The sequence below is a fragment of the Rhinolophus hipposideros genome, assembly GCF_964194185.1.
Source record: "Rhinolophus hipposideros genome assembly, chromosome: 5".
Taxonomy (NCBI): Eukaryota; Metazoa; Chordata; class Mammalia; order Chiroptera; family Rhinolophidae; genus Rhinolophus; species Rhinolophus hipposideros.
In genome coordinates, this window is record NC_138051.1 from 59405535 (window position 1) to 59432845 (window position 27311).

General features: G+C 45.8%; 1 protein-coding gene across 3 annotated transcripts in view; it reads right to left on the reverse strand.

The window, feature by feature from the left end:
- The window catches only part of ITGA11 (integrin subunit alpha 11), a 121327-nt gene that overhangs the window by 61291 nt on the left and 32725 nt on the right, over window positions 1-27311 (reverse strand). For all 3 annotated transcript variants that reach the window (XM_081048842.1, XM_081048843.1, XM_081048844.1), the window contains exon 3: window positions 936-1036. In XM_081048842.1, coding sequence (XP_080904968.1) covers window positions 936-1036 — 101 coding nt within the window. The remainder of the gene's footprint in view (window positions 1-935; window positions 1037-27311) is intronic.

Genomic DNA, 27311 nt, shown 5'->3' on the forward strand with positions numbered 1-27311 from the left:
AGCCCCACCCCACTGCTCTAGCATAGAGGCTCCCCTTCTGGAAGAGGGGGAGGCTGAGGGGTCTGGCCCTGGGGATGGCCAGTCCTCTAGGGCAAGGCCTGGAATCGTGGCTTCTCAGCCCAGATGGAACTTTTGCTCCCTTCCGTAAGCAAAGTGATGGCCTGGCCCCTCTCTGACCTTTCGGACAGAGTAGAAGTGCTTTAGGGGACTGGTATGTGTACTTTAGTGGACACCTGTGTGTACACACATGGTCTTTACAAGGGCCTGAAAGGCCAGAGGCTGCTCATACCATCTCCCTATGAAGGCTCATCGGCGAGGAACGAAGCCTTGCTTTCAGAAGGCCAGTGCTGTGCAGTGAGTAACTGTGGCTGTAGACTGTCTGGATTGGGATCTCAGCCTTGGTGCTTGTTAGCTGGGTGAGCCCAGGCAGGTCCCTCATTTCCACATACGGTCAGTCCCTCCTTTGTTAAATGATTAAAACTCATACAGTTGTTGTGGGGGTTCAATGAGGCAAAATACCTAAAAGTGCTTAAGACAGTGCCTGGCATGTGGTGAGCATTATATAAGATATATGAATGTTAGATGTTGTCATTACTTCAAAAACAGAAAGAAGAAAGGAAGTATTTTTCTCTTGCTGGGAGAGAGAACTCTGCGTCGAGGAGCTGAGATGAATCAGAAAGAGCAATGACCTGGGACACTGGAGGCCTGGGTTTGAATCCTGGCTGGCCCCTGACAAGCTGTGTGACTGTGGGAAAGTTGCTTCCTCTCTCTGGCCTCAGCTTCCTCATCTGTAAAATGGGGTAGCGATATCAGCTGGTCACCTGTGGGGTAGCTGTGAGGAGACAGTGTGACCATGAGCACAGGTGTACTTTAGAGCCTGCTTTGCCCTAGACCATAGCTGGCCTCATTGTGAAGAGACCAGTGGCCCAAGTTACCCAGGTTGAGCTTGGTGCAGTTCCCATGAGTCACTGGACACTTGTATACATCTCCCGTCTTCTGGTGGCCGTTGGTTTCCAGTGGAGCGCCCACAACCAGCCTGGAAAGTAAGAGAAGACAAGTGAAAATGCTGGAGGAGGTGCTCCTTCCTGGTAAAGACTGGAACTTGGAAGGCAGCGTTAAGGGGAAATTGGGAGAAGGGTGAGGGAATCCTGGAGGAGCTGCCACATGCAGACACTCAGACTCCCTGGGGGAGGGACACTGGGCTTTCAGCATAAAGTCAAGGGGCCTGTGGTCTACTCCAGTCCCCTGTCAGGATGTGGCAAATATGGAGATGAAGACCACATGAGCCCTGTAACAGATGAAATGTAGGCAGTTCCTGGGAGAAGAGGACAGGGCAGACATCATGGAGGAGGTGATGTTGAGCTGAGTATTAACAGTTGAATATGAGTTTGTCAAATGGTAAAAGGGTGGTAATGGTGGTCATTCAGGCAGAGGAATGATTTTGGAGCCATAGTCGTGGCCATCTGTCACTACCTACAGGGCGCTGCACTTCTCATGTTATGTGGCAGTCTTTCAGCTGGTGACTCAGGTATGGGGCATGTTGCTCAGTGGTCATGGCTGTCCCCTGAGCAAAGGGTGGGCCAGGCAGCCAGCAAGGCTTAAAAGTGGCCAGGGGCAGCCACTCATCTGGGGCTTCTGCCTTGAACCTATGCCTTTGTGAGCTAATTTGGAAGTTGTAATTAAGTGTTTTGAGATGAGGTCATCCTGGATTAGCCAGGTGGGCCCTACGTCCAATGACAAGTGTCCTTACAAGAGACACACGAAAGAGAGACTGAGAGAGAAGAGAAAGCCATGTGAAGACAAAGGATGCCTGTGGCCACAGCAAGCTGGAAGAGGCGAGGAAGGGTTCTCTCCTAATCCTTCAGAGGGAACACAGTCCTGCCAATGCCTTGATTTTGGACATCTGGCCTCCACAACTGGGAGAGAATAACTGTTTTTCGGTAAGCTGTCTACTTTGTGCTAATTTCTTATGTACTCACTGGAAATTAACACACCTTGCTTACATGCTTCTAGAAAATAATGAGCATCCACTCCTTCCTGCTGTGGCCAAGGCTGGCAGTGCCACCTCCCTCGAGGTCAGAGAGAATCCCACCTTAGCCCGGACAGCCCCCAGGCCTTTTCCTTAGAGCTCCCCCAAATCCCCTCGAATGCCTCATCTTTGGCTGAAACACCAGTGCTGATGTGAAGTGAAACCCTGAAGGCAAGCAGGGTTTCCCTTCAGTGCCCAACTGCCCACTCTATCAGCACTGCTGGCCTATGGCACATCTGGAACCCTCTAGGCTTTGGGGGCCAGACCAGCTCTCAGCCAGCGAGTGTCTCCTCTGCTCAGGTCCTAGCGCTAATAGTGACTCAAAATCCCTCTCAGAGACAGCTGCGCTGGAGTGGCAGGAGGTGCCACAGCTCACATGGCCCTAGAGGTCTCGAACTCTGTGGGACAGAGAATAGATGATGGTGGAGCTTGGAACACAGGGACAGTTGACATTGGGAGCAAGGTGACCTTTCTGCAGCCATGCTCTGCCAGCAGCTTTCTACCTCCTGGCAACATGGCCCAAAGAAGCAGCAATCACTTGTTTTCTGATGTAAGAGGATTGAGAGGGGACAGGCTTGGAGGTTTAGGCTACACAGGATTTTGGTGGCTTCTTGTGGTGAAAGTGCCTCCTCCCCCCACTCCCACCCTCTCTGTGCTGTCAGGAAAGAGAAGTCTGAAATGGGAGTTAATAGAGCTCTGTTTGAAATTAAGAGTCTATGAAATACGAGCTGAAGTTTCTCCCCCTGGGGACCAGATAATGACAGATTCTAAATATATCGCTTATTAAACATGCCTATTTCAGACTGGCAGGAATTAATTGGACCCATAAAATCTGTTTGTCTAGACGATGTGAGTTTTGGTGACTTAATTCTGCAAGAGATTGTGTGGTCGAGGCCACTCCATGAGAGAGAGAGAGAGATCAGTGGCTGAAGCTTAGGCTCCAAGTCTTCCTGAGGAATGCTCTTTCCAGGACACCCCTGCCTAAAGAGGCCTGCTTTCTGGAAAGTGTACCTTCGAGCAATACCTTGCAAGGTGCCTCTGGAAGAATCAGACACAGCAGGTTCTAGATTAGAAAAACCATGGCTGTCTTCTAGAAAAGCTACCCCCATGTGTCTTCTAGAAAACACCCAGCAGCCTGACCAGGTGACTCCCCATAACTCTTCCCATTTTATAGAGTAGGACTCTTGAGACCGCGCAGCCTGCTTGAAGGAGCCCCCAACACAGGGTGAGAATTTGGGGCTAAGAACCCAGGGGTTAGGTCTTCATCCTAGTTCAGTCACCAGCTTGTGGTGTGGCCTTGAGAAGTCATTGAGCTTTCTAGACCTTGGTTTGCTTGGCTGTGGAATGGGGTTAGCAATTTTTGTACTGTCTACCTCCCAGGGGCACTGCGGGAAGTCACAGATGTCAAAAGGCACTGAGAAACAGAAGGGGCTACATCAAAGTAAGCTATACATAGAGACTGATGGCTTCCTAGAAGGGTGTCCTGGTAATGGCTAACATGCGACAGTCTGTCAGTAAATCCACCAAGCCATCGTGACTGCAAATTTGCTACCAGACCAGGCTTTGTCCTTTTCTAAGAATACGGGCCATCCCGTACGTCCCATCTCCATTCTCTCAGACACGATCTCTCTGTGGGTCCGTGGCACTGCATGAGGTAGCAGGATTTACTGTCCCCATGTTGCAGATATAGAAATTGAGGTCCCAAGAGGGGAGATAACCCACGTCCCACAGTTTGTTTATGACAGAGGTAGAACTAATTTTGAAACAGCTTTCTCTGTTGCCCCAAATATTTCTTTGCTGTGAAGGGAGGGCCTGGGGCAGCGCTCCTTGCCATTCTTGAGTCTCGGCATTATGTGTGCCCGTTGGGCTTGAGGTTTTGAGGATATGATTCAGTTTTTGCCGTGAGGGGAGAACTGCCGAAGCACAGGGAAAATGTTTGCGTCACCACCGAGACCAGCTAAATTGTTCCTGGGGTCTGGCAGACCCTGCTATCTCCTGCGGTCTTAGCCTTATAGAGCCATCTGCAGCCTCAGGGTCTGCTGTGCCTCTCCAAGACTGGACACCCTACACCCGCTGGTGTGGGCACCAGCACCGCATGAGAAACCCCAAAGGTCGTGGCGAGCATCGGGCCCTTTCCATGGGCTGTGTACCGTGACTCACCAGCTGTGGGCTCCCTGCATTCTTCCTGTGGAGACTCGGAGAGCAGAGCTCCTGTGGATGGGAGGCTTGGTGGCAGGCTTTAGCCACAGCCCTGTAGGACCCCTCCCTGATTGCCACCCTTTGAGCAGGGCCTTGCCAAGTGAGGAGGCTCACGGTGGAGCTGGCCACCTGAGGAAAGCAAGATGTGCTTGCTGCCTGGGTGCCGGGCTCCTTAGCTCCCAGTAGGACACAGGCTAACAGAAGAGGTTTCTGGCTCCCTACCTTACACCCTTTTCAACAAGGCCCTTTGGACTCATCCTGACTTCTGCTCATCCTCTGCTCCATCCTTCAGGGCAATTTTAATCTCTGAACCTTTTAAAATATACACTCCTATTAGAAAAAAATGTACCTCCAATGGGTTTAAATTTATATGTTAGTTAAACCAGTGTACAACTGTCAATCTGTATACTAGATACCCGTAATCATGTTTTTTCAAATAAAATATAAACCTAAATAGAACTTGAATCATTTTGTTTCTGTGTCCGAGTATACTATTTTGCACATCCCCTGTGGTATGTACACCCCACCCTAAAAACCATCCCTTTAAAATCCAACACAAATTCCCACCTGCTACAGGAAGCCCTCCCTGATTACCCCAGGCTTTCCCACATAAACCAGCATCTAATTCCTGCTGCCTATTGTGGCCAGTGTTTTAGTGTCATCTTTCCTTGATGACTCAGAAGTCTTCATGTGTCCTGCTGAACTAGCATAAGGTAGTCTGGAAGGCTTTTGGAAAGAGGTACGCACTGGTTACTCTGACCTTTTGTCTGACAGTCTAGAGCAGCAACAGCTTTAGGAGATTTGGCTTTGCCTCAGGCCTAAGAGGAACCCTCAGATTCAGTGCCTGGAAAAGGGTTGCTGAGAAAGTGAGTATTTTCCATGCAGAGAAGTTCAGTGGTGTGACCCAGCTTCCACTTAAAGTCAATGTTGCTTGCTTTCCTGATTTCTGCTTCTATCTTCTCAACAGTCCTCATTTCTGTGTGGGGATCCAGGTGACCTGGCTCCAGTCCCAGTTCTAGGGACGAAGCACATACCTTAGGCTGTCCATTTTCCTCTCCTGGCTGTAGCTATGGAGTCAGGGAGGGCAAATGACTTAAGTCACCCCAATCAGAGTGAATCTCAGGACTTCCGCTTGGGAGTCAGGGCAGAAGTGATCCCTTTCCTCTGGATACCATAGTATCTAGGTGTGAGACCCGGGACTGCTGGAGGCCACCTCACGATGATGAGAGGCATGAGCTGATACACGGGTAGGGTGGGGGTGGGGCTGAGAGAAGCACCAAGAGGAGGACCTGAAGTCCTGATGATACTGTGAATCCCTGGATCAAACTATACCTGAAGCTCAACATTTTCCAAAATATAAGTAATAACTACTTTTTACTGTATAAGTCCATTTGAGTTGAGTTTTCAAGTATTTATAACTGACAAAACACTAACTAGCATACACAAGGCAAAAAAACACACACACACAACAAACCCTTATAATTAAAATTGTCCTTAGAAATTCCATATATTACTGTGTTATAAGAGGAACGTGGTACCCGAGACCAATGGGAGAGGAGCAGAGTCACATCCCCAAGCTCATGCTCCGTGTGGGGTACATATTTACTGTATGAGTGGTGGATGTACTCTCAGACTCCATGTACGCTATTTCTCTCTGGTTATTTAACTGAATGCAGAAAACTGCCCTGGCCCAGCCTTGTGGGACAGAAATCCTTTTGTTCTATGTGTATCCCACTTACAACAGCCCCTTGGATAGGCAGCCCTACTCTCCAGAAGTTTCTGGTTATCTGGTAATTGGTGTCGCAGACCCTCAGAGCTGGGAGGAAATGTGGAGGTTCCTCGGGCCAACCTCTGAGTACCAACGTGGCATTGGAGGCCTAGAGCAGGGAAGTGCTATGTCTGGGGTCTCAGAGCAGAGGGTGCTAGAGCCGGACTGGTACATGGTGTCCTGACTCCCTGGGCAGTGCTCCCCCAAGCCACGGAGGGTGAAAAGCCTGGTGGCAGAGGCTGGGACTCTAGGCTCCGGTTGGCCTTTTACTGGCTGTGTCTGGGAAAGCAGGTGTGAATAGCTTAGCTCACCAACAGATGGAGTGAGCAGGGGCCATGGGCAGAAAAAGGCTATCAGATGCTGGGGAAGGAAGGAAGAAACCTCCAAATGATGGGCCTGCCCCTGGAGGAGGTCCTGAGCCCAGAGGCCAGCATGGACCGCCGAGGAAAGTCACAACATGGGTTTAATACCCACCCTGGCCGGTTTCTTTGCTCCTCTCTGCAAGACCTGGACCTCACTTCCCAGGAAATCCAATTATCACAGCTTATTCTTTTCATATTAAGGAATCACTTTTGATGCAATTGAATTACATTTGATTTTGACCATCAGGACAGATTTGAGCCTGGAATGGCAGTTACTGTCTGAGGTTCAGAAGGTGGATGTCACAAGCTCAGGAGTAACATTGGTCACTTTCAGAGCTGGGACTCCACGGCCAGTGCTCTTTCTGGTATTGTGAAGGACCAGAAAGTTCAAAAGGCCCAACTCTGGGGGCTGGGCACTGTCCAGATGGGAGAGGGCTGCCCTTCCTGGGACCAGCTGGGCCTGTCACCTAGGGGCCTCTTGTCCCCTCCCCCTCATCCCATTCCCTTCTTCACCTCTTCCTCTTCCTCTCTCCCTGCACCAGTCCTCCACTCAAACCCATTCCAGGCCCTTTGTTTCATTTCTTTCCTGGTTTCATTTTCCTTTCCTGAAATCAGATAGGGGCATCAGGGAGGGGGTTCCCAGGGAGCAGCAGAGAACTCAAGGGAACAAAGAAGAGACTATTCCTTCAGTGAGGCTTTTTTTCTCCCTCTCTCCATGGAAAATGTAATCTCCAGCAGTGTGAGTGTGGTGGCTAATGTGTTCAACGTGGGGCTGGGGAAGTGCTGAGTGCAGCAAACCTGCTGCGAGGGGGACCCTGGGGCTGCACTGCTGAGGGCAAAGTGTGGACAGAGTCCACCTGGGACCTGCCTAAGGAGAGATATGACACCTCCGTATCTTTCTGGTCTTGTTGGAGGGGCTTGTGGTTCACTGGGGCTCAGATGCCTGGCAGGGCCTGGCTGCCTGGGAGCCAGGAAAATGAGGACCCCTCTGTTTGCCAGAACTTTCTTTACTCTCCCCACCTCTGTAAAACCCTCATCAGAGATGGGAATCCTTTGTGTGTATTTAAGAAAAACACGAATACTGTGAAGGTTAAATTTTTGTGCCATCTTGACTGGACCATGGGGTGGCCAGATATTTGGTGAAACATTTATTCTGGGCGTGTACGTGGGGGTGTTTTGGGATGAGATAAGCATTTTATTGGAAGTCTGAGTAAAGCAGACTGTCCTTCCCAAAATGGATGGGCCCGCCCAATCAATTGAAAGCCTAAACAGCACAAAAAGGCTGACCCTCCCTGAAAAAGAGAGAATCCTTCCTGACTGACTGCCTTTGAATGGGGCATTAACTTGTCCTCACCTTTGGACTCCAATGGAAACATCTGCTCTTCCTCGGTCTCCAGCCTGCTGGCCTGCAGACTACAGCCACGTAATTGGCTCTCCTGCTCTCTAGCTTTCTGACTTACCCTGTAGATCTTGGTACCTACTAAACTCCATAACCACGTGAGTCAACTTCTTATAATAAATCTCTTTGCATACAGAGGTTTCCGACTTAGGATGGTTCGACTTAACAATTTTTTAAATTTTTGCAGTGGTGTGAAAACGATATGCATTCAGTAGAAACTGCACTTCGAATTTTGATCTTTTCCCAGGCTGGAGCTACGTGGTATGATACGGTACTTTCCTGCGGTGCTGCGGGGACCCACAGCTCCCACACAGGCACCAGAGCACGAGGGTAAATCGTGTATTCACTGTGTTTGATGATTTGGCCTCAGTGTAGGATAAGGGAAGTGTTATGAGCATCTTTACGGTAAGCTAGGCTAAGCTCTATGCTTGGGTTAGGTGAGGTGGATTACATGTATTTTCGATTTACGATAGTTACAATTTTCGGTGGGATTGTTGAAATGTAATCTCATTGTAAATTGAGAAGCATCTGGGTAGGAGTATGTACATCCTATTGGTTTTGTTTCTCTGGAGAACCCTGACTGATATATTGACATAGTGCTTGTTATGTTCTAAGGGCTTGTTTCATGTTGTCAAAGATCCATGCCCTCCTTCATTTAATGCATCACAACATCACAACTGATGCGCCAAGCCCTGGGGTCATGATGGTGACCAGAATGTCATCCCTGTTTTCAGGAGGCTCCAGCCTACTAGAGGAGATGGGCAGGTGGTCACAACCCAGCAGAGGGTCTTAAAGTAGTTCTCAGCCCAGCCGCGTCAGCCTCCCCTGTGAGCTGGTTAGAAATGCACCGTCTTGGGCCCGACCTAGACGAGCAGCACTGAAGGTGGGGTCCGGCATCTATGTTTTAACAAGCCCTCCAGGAGGGGCTGATGCGTGCTCTAGGTTAAGAAGCATCATAACGCAGGGTGAGAAATGTTGATGTGGAGGAAGTAGAGGTGTGGTGACCTGCAACCCCTGCTGGGATCAAAGCCCCAAATCCATTCCAGTGAAATCCACCTTCTTCTCTCGATGCCTTCAAGACTCTTATGTTACCTCACTGTGCTCACCTGTCTGTCCCCACTTTTACCAGGGCTGCTGGGAATGCTACACAGCCAGGTCATCATTTAGGGCTTAGCTCCAATATCACCTCCTCATGAAGGCTTTTCGTGACCACCTGTTGCTGCCTGTCTCACCATCCTGCCTTATCTTTCTCATAACACTTCGTGCTCTCTGATGCTGTCTTTTCAATTTACTAACTGTCCTTACTTCCCAGTAATAGTCGAGTGCAAGGAAGCTAGTACCTTTTTGGTCAGGTTTGCAGTTCTAGACACCCCAGCAACCAGAACAGTGCCTGGCACAGAGTAGGTCCCTGAAACATAGTTGTTAAATGCATTAGCTAATCACCTGGCTCAGTGGGATGACTGTTATCCGACAGCCTGCAATTTGTGACCACCGACTGCAGGCCACCTTTCGTTTTCCAACACCTGTTAACCCTGCTGGGAGAGTAGAACAAGCTCTATCAGAGAAACTAACATGTCATAGCCCGAGACAAGGTTGTTAACTGCCCTGGGCCTCAGTGTTTTCATCTACCAAATGGGACTAAACATGTCTAGGCTACTTACCACCCAGCGTTTTGAGGGTGGTGGGTCCCAGAGCTTGCTGGTCATCAGAATCACCTGGGGAGCTATAAATGCAGGTTTCTGGGCCCCATCTCCAGAAGGTTCTAATTCAGCCAGTTGGGAACAGGGCCTGGGAATCTATTTTTAGAAGCTCCCTGAGGTGCAGACAGGATTGTGTGAAGGATCTGCTGAGGAAGCAGATATGAGGCCCTCTGGACATGTGAAAAAGTATGTGCGTCCCAGGAATTTTCGCTGTATCTGGGGATCAAAACCACAGCCATCTCCTTGGTGTTGTATAGACGTGGTCCAGGATTGTTTTGTTTTATTTTTAAATTGGTTTTGTTTCTTTTGGTCACATAAGAAATGCCTATTTTAACGGGTGCAAAAAGTACTAAGTTGTTTAAAAATTTTTTAGATTGTAAATGTAATACGTGGCTGTTGTGTAATGTTCAAAGCCTCTCCCTCCCCTTCTCAACCCATCCTCTAGGGAAAACGACCATTAGCAGCAGGGATGCAGGAAACTCCCTAGGCATTTATGCAGGGAATTTACAAAATGGAATCCCTCTACATATGTGCTTCTGTCGTGTGCTTTTTCCATTTAATTATTTTATATGATTTTTATGTTAATATATATTAATGTCACATTTAGACTTGTCACCAGGGCCCCTGCCCTGAGTCCCACTCTGACCCTTCTGTGGTTGTGCCCCTTTGTATGGGGTGGAGATTCCTAGGGGTCAAGGGGACAGGCCCCTTGGAGCCCCCAATCCCCGACTCTGATTACCCAGGACGCCGGAATCTCCTGCCCAGACAGGCTTGTTCCCTGGATCTGACTTCCTGGTGGCGGATCACCAGATAGGGATAGTCCAGGAGGGGCCGCTTGAGGGGGTATGGACAGAGCTTGGGGGTACAGGGTGTGGTGTCCACACCCGTGAGACCCCTCAGTTACCAAGAGGGAACTGTAGGTGGGAAGAAAGGATGCTTGGCCATGGACCAGATCCTCCATTTATTTTCTTGACCTAAACAGGACCAGGTGTAGAAGGATAAGACAGCTCTGCCTCATCCTTTATACAGGTTGCACAGTGTCACACTTTTCTCTTTAACCATTCTCCTATTGATGGGTATCTAAATTGTTTCATCCCTTTTCATATTGATAGCTGTCGAGGTGCTTTAAAATTTTTCTGCACAGCCTTTTATCAAGACTAATGACTAAGTTGCCTTGGTGCACAAGCAGCTATGCAGAGCAATGCAAATAGTGCGTACAGATGCCATGTTTCTGGGCAGGCTGGCCCTGCAGCCGGCCCTGGAGCCTCAGGCACAGAGCCTGCTGACAAGCATCATCACAGCTGTTGATTTCACAAGCTTGGCCCTCTGTTTTGTTCCAGGAAACTTCTGGGCCACTTCAGCTTACATCCGAACAGCATTTTCCCCCTAAGTTGCAAAAGTACTTAGAATAGAAGAGGGGAAGGTAAGGGAAGGTGACCACAAAGGATATTCTCAACCCGTTTGAAGGGAAAATGAGGACCTGACCCACTGACTGTGAAGAATAGAGCAGCCAGGTTGCGCCGTTTAGTGTAATGCTCCTCCCCTTTTCACAACCAATGCCTGCCCCAGGTGGCCACATGTCTTTTCCTCACTACACCTGGTGCTCTCCTTCCTGCATCTGCATGTGCAGTTTCCTCATCCCAAACCTGGACTGGGCTCTTTCCATCTATCCTCAAGTGCCTCTTCCAGGAAGCCCTTCTTGATTTCTCAGCTGAAAGCTCTCTCCCTCAATTCCCATGATGCTCTGTCTACACCTCTCTTGTCTGTTTTTTCTCTTTGTTAAATAATTTGCCTCTAGATACCTCAGAAAGAACCTGATCCATCTTTAAATATGGATCAGTGTTGGTCAAAGTACCTTGAACATAGTCAAGGCTCAATACTTGTTTGTTGAGTGAATAAACTGATGGACAGATGGAGCAGGCAGCTCATTTTGCAAAGACAAGCTGAATCTTCGCTCTGCTTCTTGGGGTGTAGCTGGGAGCAGAGCTGCACTGAGCTGCTGTGTGTCCCATTTGTAGATGGACTACAAACCTTGGGGTGCTCTTTACCCAGCTCTCCCCAGGAAGGTGGTTGTAGTCTGGTATCTCCCCAGAGAGGCTGAGTCTGCAGTGTAAAATTTTTCCCTTTTCTTTTCAAAATGTCTGATAAACCCTTGCTTGTTTTTCTAAATGATGCTCAGAATCTTCCTCCCCCTCCCCCAATTTTATAACAACTCTTTCCTCTGAAAATGAAACATAAACACAGCAGCAGTTTGGGCAGATGTTTCTCATGGAATGTATGAGGTCAGACGTTAAGCTCGCAAACTCATCCTAGAAAAAGTTCTACATACCTCACTGCTGAATATCACTATGGTCACCTTCGAAGTACTCCACTTGGGAAGCTATGCACTGACGACAGCACCTAGTCCACCCTTCAAAGCAATTTTGGAACTCTTTTCCTGGAATGGCCATCAGAGCTGTGGTCGTATTACCCTTTATGTCCTGAATGTCATCAAGATGTCTTCCTTTCAATATTCCCTTATCTTCAGGTAAAGAAAGAAGTCCTTGGGGGCCAGATCAGCTGAGTAGGGAGGGTGTTCCAATACAGTTATTTGTTTCCTGGCTAAAAACCCCCTCACAGACAGTGCCGTGTGAGCTGGTGCGTTGTCGTGATGCAAGAGCCATGAATTGTTGGCGAAAAGTTCAGGTCATCTAATTTTTTCAGGCAGCCTTTTCAGCACTTCCAAATAGTAAACTTGGTTAACTGTTTGTCCAGTTGGTACAACTTCATAATGAATAATCCCTCTGATGTCAAAAAAAGACTAGCAACAGCGTTGCAACAAGTTTGCGAACTTGTCACACCTCGTATAGTTTTAAGCATGCACCAAACGGACAGGTCCCCATCTGTTAAGGGGCCTTGCCATTCCCGGCTCTCCCTCTGAGTTACACTAGGAAATCATCAGCTGTGCAGAATCCTTTGAGGTTCTCTCCGTCTGGTTCAGAGCTCAGTTTGGTTTCTCTCCTCTCCCTTCTGCATTGCGAGTAAAGGCTCTTTTTACATTATTCTTATTTTGAGAAGCCATAAAGAAATAACCAGGCTGTGGACTCACTTGAACCACAGGAGGGTGAAGTCTGTCATTACATTTTTGGAACTGTCCTCCTTCTTGGGTTACAAACTCAATGGTTCAGTGGTTGGGGGAGGGACAGAGAGGACAGTGCAGAGAGCAGCTGCTGTCGCAGGGCAGTCCACCATCAGCCACCCACCTGCCCTCTGCCTGACTTCACTTCAGCCGTGCCCCTCCAACGTTTGCAGGGAAAGACAAGGATAGGAAACCTCAACCTCTCCCACATGGGGCCATAGTCCCCAGGCCCTTTATGACAATAATGTCCAGCTTTGGACTTCGCTGAGATTTAGCTCGGGTCACACCCAGATTTCTCGAACCATTCTCTCCTTCTCCTTCTGTGGGCCTGGGCCAATCCCTGAAGATGCCCCCCTGCCCCCGTTAATCTCCCTTAGCCCTTTAGCCTTCATTTCATCTCTCCTCTTCCCTTTTCCCCATTTCATTTTCCATTTCTCTTAATTGGCTTTTTCTACAGCTCTCTGTCCATGTTTCTCTGCATTATTGACTCATGGCAGCTCATTACAGCTAAACCAGGAAGAAATGATTCAAGTGGGGAAGGATTTAGGAATTCAACAGAAAATGACACAAACTTTGTCACATGATCTCCAGTCAATAACAAGTGTTTGCCATTGGACATACATCTGAGTGTTGCAGCTGTGCAAAAGTGAAGTTGCTGAAAGAGAATAAAAGCCATTTGAAAGGGTTTGAAATCCTGAGAAGCCCTTGATTGTTCCCGAAGGAGTCAGGGAAAGTTAGAAGGAGGTATTCTATCCAAGCCTGGAGAAAACAAAGGGTAGGTTAAGTACTCATTGATCACAGTGAAGATTAGTAAGAAAAAGCATTTATAGTACATTGATTTGTTTTTCTGGTTGTATATAACCCTAAAGCACATTTATTCCACATTGTGGTTGTCAATAAGGACTTCTGTTTTTCACATTTTATAGCCTAACTGAATGGAAACGCATGCTGCCTTGAGTTAGTGACATCTATGGGAAACTTAGGTGATTGGAGAAAGGAGCCATTACTGGGCAGCCTTGTTCTTCCTAGTGTCAAGTAAGTAACTGCAGGTAAAGTGGTAAGGAGCAATTAAGAACTGAGTACCAGTTTTGAAAATTCAAACCTATGAAACTATAGAAAGGCGTTCTCTAGGTTGTTTTCATATCTCGCTATTGTAAATAATGCTGCCATTAACATAGGGGTGTATATGTCTTTTCTAATAAGTGTGTTCATTTTCTTCATATAAATACCCAGAAGTGGAATTTCTGGGTCATAAGGTAGTTCTGCTTTTAATTTTTTTTAGGAACCTGCATACTGTTTTTCATAGTAAATTGCACCAATTTACAATCCCACCAGCAGTGCATGAGGGTTCCCTTTTCTCCACATCCTCTCCAACACTTGTTATTTCTTATCTTTTTTTATTAATGAAAGTTCATTGGGGTGACAATTGTTAGTAAAGTTACATAGATTTCAGGTGTACAATTCTGTATTACATCATCTATATATCACTTGTGTGCTCACCACCCAGAGTCAGTTCTCCTTCCATCACCATATATTTGATCCCCTTTACCCTCATCTCCCACCCCTTCCCCCCTTACCCTCTAGTAACCACTAAACTATTGTCTGTGTCTATGAGTTTTTGTTTCTCATTTGTTTGTCTTGTTCTTTTGTTGTTTTTGGTTTATATACCACATATCAGTGAAATCATAGGGTTCTCTGCTTTTTCTGTCTGACTTATTTCACTTAGCATTATACTCTCAAGATCCATCCGTGTTGTCACAAATGGTACTATTTCATCTTTTCTTATCAAATAGTATTCCATTGTGTATATATACCACAACTTCTTTATCCATTCATCTATCGAAGGACATTTTGGTTGTTTCCATGTCTTGGTCAACGTAAATAAAGCAGCAGTGAACATTGGAGCACATGTGTCTTTAAGGATAAATATTTTCAGATTTTTTTGGTAGATACCCAGGAGAGGGATTGCTGGGTCATATGGTAATTCTATTCTTAATTGTTTTTTAAAAAACATTTTATTGGGGAAGGGAAACAGGACTTTTTTGGGAAACAGTGTGTACTTCCAGGACTTTTTCCAACTCAAGTTGTCCTTTCAATCTCAGTTGTGGAGTGCAGCTCAGCTCCAGTTCCAGTTGCCATTGTTAGTTGCTGGGGGCGCAGCCCACCATCCCTTGTGGGAGTCAAGGAATCGAACCTGCAACCTTGTGGTTGAGAGTCCACTGGTCCACGTGAGAATTGAACCGGCAACCTTTGGTGTTAGGAGCACGGGCCTCTAACTGAGGTCCTGGGCCTGAGCCACTGGGCCGGCCCAATTCTTAATTTTTTGAGGAACCTCCACACTGCCTTCCAAAATGGCTGCATCAGTCTGCATTCCCACCAACAGTGTATGAGAGTTCCTTTTTCTCCACAGCCTCTCCAACATTTGTTACTATTTGTCTTGTTGATAATAGCCATTCTAATTGGGGTGAGGTGATATCTCATTGTGGTTTTTATTTGCATTTCTTTGATGATTAGTGATGTTGAGCATTTTTTCATATGTCTATTTGCCATTTGTATGTCCTCTTTGGAGAAATGTCTCTTCAGGTCCTCTGCCCATTTTTCAATTGAGTTGTTTGTTGTTGTTGAGTTGTATGAGTTCCTTGCATAGTTTGGATATTAGCCCCTTATCCGAGGGGCTGTTTGCAAAAATCTTCTCCCATTCAGTTGGTTGACTATTTTGTTGATCTTTTCTTTTGCTGTGCAGAAGCTTTTAAGTTTGATATTGTCCCATTCATTTATTTTAGCTTTTACTTCCCTTGCCTTTGGAGTCAAATTCATAAAATGCTCTTTGATCCCAAGGTCCATACGTTTAGTACCTATGTTTTCTTCTATGCAGTTTATTGTGTCAGGTCTTATGCTTAGGTCTTTGATCCATTTTGAATTAATTTTGGTACATGGTGACAGATAGCAGTCCAGTTTCATTCTTTTGCACGTGGCTTTGCAATTCTCCCGGCACCATTTATTGAAGAGGCTGTCTTATCTTTGTTGTATGTTTTTTGCTTCTTTGTCAAAAATTGTCTGTCTATATTTATGTGGGCTTATTTCTGGATTCTCAATTCTATTCCATTGGTCTGTTTTTCTGCCAATACCATGCTGTTTTGATTATTGTTGCTCTGAAGTACAAGCTCAAGTCAGGGAGTGTGATGCTTCCAGCATTGTTCTTTTTCTTTAGGATTGCTTTGTCTATTTGGGGTCTTTTGTGGTTCCATACAAATCTGATGATTTTTTTGTTCTATTTCTTTAAAAAATGCCATTGGAATTTTGATGGGGATTACATTAAATCTGTATATTGCTTTGAGTAACACAGCCATTTTAACTATGTTGATTCTTCCAATCCATGAGCATGGAATGTCTTTCCATTTCTTTGAGTCTTCTTCAATTTCTTTTAAAAATGTCTTATAGTTTTCAGCATATAGGTCTTTCACATCCTTCGTTAAGTTTATTCCTAGGTATTTTATTCTTTTTGTTGCAATTGCAAAAGGAATTTTTTTAAATTTCTTTTTCTGAGATTTCATTGTTGGTATATAGGAATGCAATGGGCTTTTGTACGTTGATTTTGCAGCCAGCAACTTTACTGTATTCATTTATTGTTTCTAATAGGTTTTTGGTGGAGTCTTTAGGGTTTTCTATATATAGCATCATGTCATTTGCAAAGAGTGACAATTTAACTTCTTCATTCCCAATTTGGATGCCTTTTATTTCTTTCTCTTGCTTGATTGCTCTGGCGAGGACTTCCAACACTATGTTGAAAAGCAGAGGTGATAGGGGACAACCTTGTTGTGTTCCTGAACGTAGAGCAAAGGGCTTCAGTTTTTCACTGTTAATTATGAGATTAGCTTAGGGTTTGTCATCTTCCTTCTATAACATTTTCCTTCTATGCCTATTTTATTAAGTGTTTTAATCATAAGTGGATGTTGTATCTTGTCAAATGCTTTTTCTGCATCAATTGATATAATCATATGATTCTTGTCCTTTATTTTGTTTATGTGATGTATCACATTGACGGATTTGTATGTTGAGCCATCCTGTGCCCCTGGGATGAATGCCACTTACTCGTGATGAATAATGAATTGTTGCATTTGATTTGCTAGAATTTTGTTTAGGATTTTTGTATCTGTATTCATGAGAGATATTGGTCTGTAGTTTGCTTTTTTTGTGTTATCCTTACCAGGTTTTGGTATTAGAGTAATGTTGGTCTCATAAAATGAGTTAGGGAGTATTGTCTCTTCTTCAATTTTTTGGAAGAGTTTGAGCAGGATGGTATTAGATCCTCTTTGAAGATTTGGTAGAATTCACTAGTGAAGCCACCATATCCCAGACTTTTGCTTTTGGAAAGGTTTCAGATGACTACTTCAATATCCTTACTGGTGATCGGTTTATTTAGATTTTCAAATTCTTCATGATTCAGCCTAGGAAGGCTATATGTTTCTAAGAACTTGTCCATTTCTTCTAGGTTATTGAATTTGGTGGCATATAGTCCTTCATAGTATTCTTGGATGATCCTTTGTATTTCTGTGGTGTCCGTGATAACTTCCCCTTTTTCATTTCTGATTTTGTTTATTAGTGTCTTTTCTCTTTTTCTCTTAGTGAGTCTAGCCAAGGGTTTGTCAATTTTATTAATCTTTTCAAAAAACCAGATCTTTGTCACATTAATTTTTTCTATTGTCTTTTTGTTCTCTGTTTCATTTAGTTCTGCTCTGATTTTTATTATTTCCTTTCTTCTGCTGACCTTGGGCTTCATTTGTTCTTCTTAATTTGTTCTTTAAGGTGTAATGTGAGGTTATGTATCTGGGATTTTTCTTGTTTCTTGAGATAGGCCTGTAATGATATAAATTTTCTTCTTAAAACTGCCTTTGCTGCATCCCAAAAATTTTGGTAGGATGCATTTTATTTTCATTCTTGTTTGTTTCTATGTATCTTTTGATCTCTCCTCTTATTTCTTCTTTGATCTGGTCGTTCTTTAAAAGTATGTTGTTTAATCTCCACATATTTGTGGTTTTTCTTGCTTTCTTTTTGCAGTTGATGTCCAATTTCAAAGCTTTGTGATCAGAGAATATACTTGGTATGATTTCAATCTTCTTAAATTTGCTGAGGCTAGTTTTATGTCCCAATATATGGTTTATCCTTGAGAATGTTCCTTGTACACTAGAAAAAAATGTATAGTCTGATGTTCTAGGATGAAGTGCTCTATAAATATCAATTATGTCCATTTCATCTAATGTATCATTTAGGGCTGCTATTTCTTTATTTATTTTCTGTTTGGGTGATCTATCCATAGTTGTTAATGATGTATTTAGGTCCCCTAATATAATTGTGTTTTGGTCAATTTCTCCCTTTAGTTCTGTTAGTAGTTGCTTGGTATGTTTCAGTGCTCCCTGATTGGGGGCATAAATATTGATGACTGTTATGTCTTCTTGTTGTATAGTCCCCTTTACCATTATGAAATGTCCATCTTTGTCTCTTGTTACATTTTTTATCCTGAAGTCTGTTTCATCTGGTATCAGTATGGCTACACTTGATTTCTCTGGGTACCATTTGCTTGGAATGTCAATTTCCACCCTTTCACTTTGAGTCTATGCTTGTCCTTGTAGCTGAGATGTGTCTCCTGGAGGCAGCATTTGGTTGGGTTTAGTTTTTTGATCCAATCTCCTACTCTGTGCCTTTTTATTGATGAGTTCAGTCCATTTATGTTTAGTGTGATTATTGATATATGAGGATTTCCTATCATTCTATCTTTGGTTTTCTGGTAAGACTGTGTCTCCATTGGTTCTTTGCTTTTTTGTTGTTATCTATTATTTCTGTGTGGTTCTATGATTTTTCCCTCTGTTTCTTCTTTTATTGTGTTATATATTTCAGTTCTGGATTTTTTTAAGTGGTTACCATTAAGTTTATCTAAAAGAAAGTTTCATATTTAGAGTATTCCATTTTCTTTAGCATGCTTACTTTCTCCATTCCCATATTCCGGTTCAGGCCTTTACTCTCCCCCCTTTTATGTTTTGGTTGTCACAAATTATCCCTATTTATGCTGGATGAATAGCCTCCTTCAGTATTTCTTGTAGTGCAGGTCGTGTGTTAGAAAAGTCCCTCAGCTTCTGTATGTTTGGAAAGGTCTTTATTCCTCCTTCATATCTAAAGGATATCTTTGATGGATATATTATTCTTGGCTCATGATTTCTTTCTTTCAATAGTTTGAATATTTGATTCCACTCCCTCCTGGCTTGTAGAGTTTCTGCTGAAAAATCTGATGATTATCTAATGGGCTTTCCATTGTAGGTTATCATCTTCTTTTCCCTGGCTGCCTTGAGGATTCTTTCTTTGTCGTTTATTTTTGACAGCTTCAATAGAATGTGCCTTGGAGCAGATCTGTTGGGGTTGAGGTAATTAGGTGTTCTATTTGCTTCTTGGATTCAAGGATCTAGTTCTTTCCACAAGTTTGGGAAGTTCTCGTCATTCTCGTCAACTATTTGTTTGAATATAGTCTCTGTTCCCTTCTCTCTTTCTTCTCCTTCTGATATGCCCATTATTCTTATATTGCTCTTTCTGATGGAGTCAGAAAGTTCTTGTAGAGTTCTTTCATTTCTTTTAAGTCTCAAATTGCTTTCTTCTTCCATTCATGTCATTTCCGGATTTCTATCTTCGATGTCACTGATTCTTTTCTCCATCTGGTCAACTCTACTACCTAAGCTGGATATTTCATTCTTCATTTCTTTTATTGAGTTCTTAATCTCCAGAAGTTCTATTTGGTTCTTTTTTAAAATTTCAATCCCTTTGGTAAAATGTTTCTTTTGTACTTTGATTGTGTTTCTGAGTTCATTAAACTGCCTATCTGTATTTTCTTGCATCTCGTTGAGTTTTTTAAGAACTGCTATCTTGAATTCTCTGTCACTTAAGTCACATATTTCCAAGTCTTTAAGTTCATTTTCTGGAGACTTTTCATTTTCTTTCTGAGCTGTCTTGTTACTTTGGTTATTCATAGCAATTAATGATTTATTATTTCTCTTCCTAGACATCTGCAGGATTGGGTTCTGAAACAGGTTGATAGAAAGAGGTCTTTCTTTTGTTTTCCAGTAGGTGTTGGTAGAATGTTTTATTTTCTCTCAGACTGCAGACCTTTTCTCTCTCTCACACAGTAGTGCTATGTTTTCTCTGCACTATTCCAGCTTGTCACACAATGGGGGGATTCCCTGGGAAATGGGCTTCTCCTCTGTTAACAGTTCGCCTGGGTCATAGGGCGCCATGTCCCTGTGGGGATGTGGAGAGCTTTTGAAGTTCCATAGCTCTTCCTGCACCGGATTCAGAGCCCTTATCTTTCAGCAGTTCTGTTTACTCCTGCAGGGATCCGCCCAGATAGGTGGGGCCAGGGGCAGGGTGAGTTGTGAGAGGTGGCCCAGAGCAATGGCGGCGACCACCACCACAGCTGGTCCTGCTTCCACAGCTCCCTCCCCTTTGCTGGAACTAGTTGGACTGTGAATCTGTGTCTGCGGTCCACAGTTTCAGAGCAGCAAATATTCTGTCCTTTTGATCTGACACTGCCACTGTTCCGCTTCTAGCACCCGGCAGGTGGGGCGGGGCGAGCTCTGGGAGGATAGGGAGGGGACAGCTAGTCTCAGTGCCTAAGGCTTCCGGTCTCTGCTCGGCAGTGAGGGCTTAAATCACCGTTTTCAGCCTTCTTCCCTCAGTCTTTTCTCCGAGGTCTCTGCTGTGAGTGTTGGGTTCAGCCATGTTATATGCTGCCCCCCTCAGCCCTGTGGGCCGTAAGCGGAGCCCTAGCAGTCCGAGTTCTTCCCTCTCCCGCAGCTGCGGTAGTTCCCGGATGCAGCGAGCTCGGAGCACTGAGCTAGGTCTGCGTCCTGTGCCCGCACGGCTCCGTCCCCGCACTTCTCCCTTTCCTCCTCCCCTGCTCGTTCAATTTGCCCACCTTTATATGATTTCAGTAGTGCGCCTCTTCGTCTTGCCTGTCTGCTGCACAGGGAATCCTTTGTGGAGTTACAGTTGTTCAATTTGTTGTAAATTCTAGGGGAGATTTCAAGAGGTTCACCTCACACTGCCATTTTTATGACGTCCATTTCTTGTCTTTTTGATAATAGCCATTCTGACAGATGTGAGGTAATATCTCACTGTGGTTTTAATTTGTGTTTCCCTGATGATTAGTGATGCTGAGCAACCTTTCATATGTCTGTAGGCCATCTGTTGGTCTTTGGAGAAATGTCTATTCAGGTCCTCTGTCTATTTTTTAATTGATTGTTTTTTAGTGGTGAGTTGTATGAGTTCTTTGTATACCATATTTTGGATATTACCCTTTGTTGGATGTATCATTTATGAATATCTTCTCCTATTCAGTAGGTTGCCTTTTTGTTTTGTTGATGGTTTTCATATAGTCAATAATATCATAATACCTTTGTATGGTGACAGATGATTACTAGACTTACTGTGGTGATCACATCATAAGGTATATAAATGTTGAATGTCTGTGAACACCTGAAACTAACATAACATTGTATGTCAACTATACTTCATGATTCCATTTATGTAAAGTTCAAAACTAGGCAAACCTAACCAATTTTGATCTTGGTCAGAATAGTGATTAGATTTGGAGGGGATACTGATAATGAGGGTGCACAAGGGAGGCTTCTGGAGCCCTGGCCGAAGTCTGTATCTTGATCAGGGCGGCAGTTATGTGGGTGTGTTCACTTAGTAAACATCGATTGAGATGGATATGATTATTACATGTATATTGTGTGTCACTTATGATTTGTTCGCTTCTCCAAGTGTGATTCAGTTATATTTTTTTGTTCAAAAAAATAAAAAGTTATTTTCAAGATGGAGTCAATTTCAGTATTAGTTTATTCTCTACTTCGTGTGAGGAACTCCCCTTCCCTCTCCTTGCTGGACTTAGGAAGGACATTGGGGTCACAAAACCAACAGTGTTGGCGTCAGAGAAGGGAGGGGAGCAGAAGAGCCCACAGGCTGCTGGGATGGGAGGGGCGGCGGGTGGAGAAGATGCTGAGTTGGCAAGTCCCTCTGGCTTCCTTGAACTGTCCAAATAAAATTTATTTTCTTTTGTGGAGCTTAGTAACCAGGAGACTTTCCTTTCAATGTTTCTGCTACCGAGATTGTGTGTTTCATACCTCAAACCCTTAATAGTTGGCCCCCTGCCTCGACCCTTCTATGTCCCTGAGGACTGGCCTTACCTCCGGCTCCAGTTGACCATTGTGTGTGTGTCAGAGGTTACCTGGGCCCTCACTTCAAGTTCCAGGAAAAAAATTGCTTGGAGATACAAATAGCTTGGGAGCCTTCTGCCAGCCTTATCTTAAATGCACGCACTGCCTCAGAATTCTCGGTGCCATCTGGGGCTGACAGGTTCTTCTTGGCCACTCTCCATGCTGTTTTGTGTTTTGGAAGGCCTGAAGGTGCCCCAGCTTCTGCCTGTGAGGGCCACTGTCTGGATTTCCACTCCTCCAGCCCTCTGCAGCTCACACTGTTTTTGTCCATGCAGCCTGCCAGGGTTTGCTGGGTGGCTTGGCTTGGGGCCGTGGGCCAATATTTCCCCACGAGTACAGTTTTTCTCTCTCTTTTTCCGTCTCTCTCGTGCGTTGGGTGGTTTCATCCTATCCTGGGCTTTGCTTCTGTAGTGATTTATCCTTTAACCAGAATGAGTCATGGTGCCGAATTTTATTTGTTCCAAGAGAAAATAGCAGAGGGCATTTATGAGCTGTGGGGTTGGGAGCCTGCCCTGGGGGTCTGAGCCAGGAAAAGAATGAGCTTAGGATGTTCTTTGGGGATGTTCCTCAGGCAATAAAGCCTGAGGCTGCCCTGGGCTTCACCACCCGTATGGTCACCGAGGAGGAGGGACAGAATTGGGTAACTTCTGTCATTCTGTCCAAACAACAGTTCCTGAGGCCCTTTTCCTCAAAACCTCTCCCCGGACACCCTCTCCTTTCTTGGGGGCTAGGCCGCCATAGGGAGCTAACTGATCCAGCATCTGCACATGGTAGACACTTCGCATACTTTCTCCTGTTTCTTCCTCATAAGAACCCCTTGGGGTTCTCATCTCCATGGCCATTTTACTGATGAAGAAACTATGGTCCAGTAGGTGGATGTGATGTGCTCAAGTTCCCACAGCTTGGAAAGTGGCCTCACAGAGATGGGGACTTAAGTTTGTGTGGTTCTTAAGCCTGGACCTTCCCTGAGTAAGAAGTCACTGTGATATGCCTTCATTTACCTGCTGAGGCAGAAGATCTGTGCCACCCGCTCCCCGAGACACTGCTATAACACTGCAGAAAAGTGCCACAAATGAGAGGCTGGGAAACCTTGGGGCTGCGAGGGGAAGGAATGGCAGGGCCTGGGAGCTTCACCCCTCGGCCTAGGGTTCAGAGCCAATTTTTGTGGATTGATTCCTCCATGATTGCTTTTCTAGTCAACCTCAAATTCTACCATCAGTGGGCCTCTGGGTTTAGCCATAGAAGATCCTAGTGAAAATGCAAACTTGTTACCTGGAAAAGTCAGTACATAAGGTATTGTAAAAGGATGCCTTATCCAAATTAGAATTTACGTTAGGTAGATATCACCTAGTAATCTTTTTTATTTTTTTAAAGAACAAAAGAAGTTTCCTGTGAGGTGATCCACTCCACAGTCAGTCACCTAGTAATCTTGAGACAAGGGACCCAGGCTTGTGGGTGAACTAACCTTTTGGCAGTTTTCAACTCAGCTCCAGGTGGAAATATCACAGGAAGTGGAAGCATGGGGCTGGGAATTGGACACCTGGGTTTCAGTCCTGGCTCTCCCACTGACTTGCTGTGTGACCTTCATGTAGTCTTTTTCTATCTCTGGGCCTCAGTTTCCTTGTCTATAAAATAAGGGGGTTGGGGTGAACAATTTCTAAGACCCCACTCAGGCCGGGGTGTGTGTGTGTGTGTGTCCCAGAAGGTGTAGTAGCCCAGAAGGCCAGTTCCACCATGTTTACTGTCCATCTGTGCCTCCTGAGCCTATTCCCAGACTGTCCCTTCCCAACCCACCCGTCTCTGAGAATTGGGGTCCACTGAAGATCACAGCAGTGGTAACCTCTTCTTCAGGGTAAGGAGACAGCCCCTCTGTCTCCAGTGGAAGACATGCATATGCAGAGAGGTTTCTGGGAGAGATGGCTATCCACCTGTGTCTAGCTAGTCCATTCCAACTTTGTCCGCCTTCGAGGCTGAGTCCATTCCCTTATGACACCAGCCTTTGGGAGGAGGTGGTTGTGGTGTGGGGCTGCTGGCGGAATCTGCACTTAGTCCTGGTGGGAGGTTTCTTCCAAGTCTGACAGATTACAGGGCACCCACTCACGAGTCCTCTTGGCAACTAAGCACACAAGCCTTGAGTGAAGTTATTGAAAAGTAGGAGGAGGCAGAGGAAGGGCTAAGAAAGACGGGAGAGGCTTTGGGTGGATGATAATAATGAGAAATGAGCAGATCTCCTCAAAAATACCCTGCTCTCCCTCATCCCAGCCTCACCTCCATCTTCACCCTCAGCTGTCTCTGGGCTCCCAATGCACCCATTTTCCCACACATGGGGGCACCTACACTGGTTCAGGGGCTTTTGTGTCTGCCTGTAGTCACCAGCTTAAGATACTGGGAACAGAAATCTCTAGGCTGGTGGTTCTGCGTGTGGTTCTCAGACCAGCAGGACCACCACCTCCTGTGACGTTGTTAGAAAAGCAAAGTCTCTCAGGCCCCACCCGGACCTACTGAATCAGAATCTCTGGAGGTGGGGCCCAGTAATCTGCATTAACAAGGCTCCCAGGGAATTCTGTAGCACGCCACCCCACCAGGTTTGAGAACCACTTCTCTAGGGCGGTAATTGCAGATGCTTTACATACATTGCAATGAGTCCTTGTAAGATCTCTAGACTATTCTGTGTGCATGGATGTGCTCAGGAGTAGTTCATCATATCACAAGGGCTATGGGCCCGTGGAAATTTGTCCAGTGCTGTTAGCTCCCCTCAGCCGCTTCTGGGGGAGGCACTGGTGTGCTGCACCCCACCCCCTGGTTGGGGACAGGCAGCTCCTCCCCCTCTTTCTCACAATCCTCCCCTCACCACATGCCCTCTACTGTACCTCTGATTTCTCTCCCTCCTCCACTCACGCCCACAGGCACGCAGGGCTCTGGCCCAGCTCCTCTTCTGTATCTCTTAACCGCTCCTCTGAGAATATAGTTCTCCTAATACCTGAGTCTCTGTCTGTGTCTCTGCTGAAGGGCACCGTCCTCTGCTGTGGGCTGGAGCCCACCTGCACCACCCAGACGATCCTCTGACACTTCAAACCAGTGGGGCCAAAGCTGAGCTCCCCTGTTGTCCCAGGCTCTGTCCCCCGCTGCTGGATCTTGCTTTTCTGCCTTTTCACTATCTTGCCAGTCAGCTAACCCGTCCTCAGTTATCCTTCTCTTGTTTTGTCTCTGATTCCGCCTCCTTCTCTTCTGACCCTAGCTCAGCCTACTCTAGCCATACCCATTCCTTGCATATTCTAAGCTTCTTCCCATCTCAGGGCCTTTGCACTTGCCATTCCCTCTGCCTAGAATACTCTTTTCCTAGGTATCCATGATTGTCTCACATTCTCCCTTTTCTTCGGGTCTCTGATTGTCGTCACCCTAGCACTGAGGCCTGTATAAGGTAGCAGCCTGCCCCCCACCCACTGCTCCCAAGCCCCCTTACCCTGCCTAATGCTTCTTCATTGCACATCTCACCATCTGACCGATGATGAACAAATTAGTAATATGTTTGTTCTACTAGAAGAAAAGCTCCATCAGGGTAGGGACTTTACAATTTCGTTTACCATCGAATTCTCAGGACTTAGCATAGATTCTCAGGGATAAATGGATGGACGATGGATGCTCATAAGGCAGGCCGCTTCATCAAGACCCCACCTCTTAGACCCTCCCCTCACCGAGACTTCCACAGTGTTCCCACCAGACTGCCCCTTCCTCTGTCAATTCTAGTCTCCGAATGGTAGCCAAGTTGATCACTCTAAAAACTCTTGGGAACCAGTCTCCTGCTCTAAAACCTCCAATGGCTCCCCATTGCCTCCCAGAGACAATCCTGTTGCCTGGTAGTTAAGAATCTCTAAAGTACGATCCTCCTCCTTTCAGCCTTTTGTCTAACTGCTCTGCTTTCTGCACCTTCTTCTCCAGATGCCTGGGACAGTGTCCTCTCTCTAAATGAGGCTTCTTCTACTCTGTAAAAGTACTACCTCTGCACTTTTTCTTTTAATTTTATTGGGGAATATTGGGGAACTGTGTTTCTTCAGGGCCCATCAGCTCCAAGTCGTTGTCCTTCAGTCTAGTTGTGGAGGGCACAGCTCAGCTCCAAGTCCAGTCGTCGTTTTCAATCTTAGTTGCAGCGGGTGCAGCCACCATCCCATGTGGGAATTGAACCAGCAACCTTGTTGTTGAGAGCTCGTGCTCTAACCAACTGAGCCATCCGGCCACTCCTCCACCTCTGTACTCTTGCCCATGCTATTCCCTCCATCTGTTATACTCTTCTCACCCATCTCCATTCTGCACATGGAAATCCCACCTATCTGGAAGTCCCCTCCTTCATAACCGATTCTCTCTGCTACCTAGTCCTGCTGAGTTAGTGATTCACTCTCCGCGACACGGACTCCTACAATCCTTTTGGTGTGCCCTCTCTTGGTAATTATCGTCCAGGATTGGGGCTCTGTGAGCATACGCCCTCTTTTCTGGGCTGGGCTCAGCACTCGTTGTTCCCACACATATTTATGTGAATCTGCTATTGTTGAGCCCTGGGGATATCACAGCCTTGGCTCTGGTGGGACCGGCAGTGTAGCCAGTAGGAGGGGCACGGCGTGGAGGGCTAAGGTTCCCGGCCAGCCTCAGGGCTGGGGCTGCTTCCGTTCTGTGCCCCGTTGGGCCTACCAAGATCTGGGCTCCAGATCGAGCTCGAACACTTATTAATTATGTCATCTCTCTCTCGGAATCTCAGTTGCCTTGCCTGTAAAATGAGGACAAGCGAACTTCTCATAAGTTCTTCATGCCCCGCACCTGCACCTCCTGGGAATTTACCATGGCCTCTTAAAGCCCACTGAGTTTCAAAGGGGTCCTCTTTTGGAGCCCTTGCGTGTTGTCAGGCCTCTGCTCCCCAAATGCCCTCAAGGGGAGGAGGCAAAATGGCCTGCCTTGCCAACAGCTGAGGCTTCTCTCTCCAGGGGTGAGAGCTTCAATGACAAATTGGAAACTTGCGGGGCCCAGCTCTGTGTTATCTCAGCACCAGGAGGCTTCCTGCTCCAGGGGACCAAAGGCTTGGAGAAGCCCTCTGCAAACCCTATACCAGAGCTTCTAGGACATCAAATGATCTTAGAAGTCAACTGACTTAATGATTTCAATGTACATGCATTAAAGTCATGTGGATTAAATTTCTCTGAAAATACACAAGGGCTTAAGAAGCAGGGGCAGGGAATACTCAGCCTGGGAGGAATTTGTTTTCTCTTTTCCTTTTTGTGTGTCTGTAGTGTTGTTATTGTTGCTAAAACCCAGGCATGTGGAAAACTGTTCAAGATGTGCAAAGCACTGGGGTATAGTCAGCTTCGCATAGCTTGAGGTCTGACTTGGGGATGCAGTGGGCAGAAGCAGAAGGGTTAAGAAAATAAAGTGGCAGCGCCATCAGGTGTATCTCCTCTCCTCTAGCCATTTACATCAGAGTCTTGTGCCC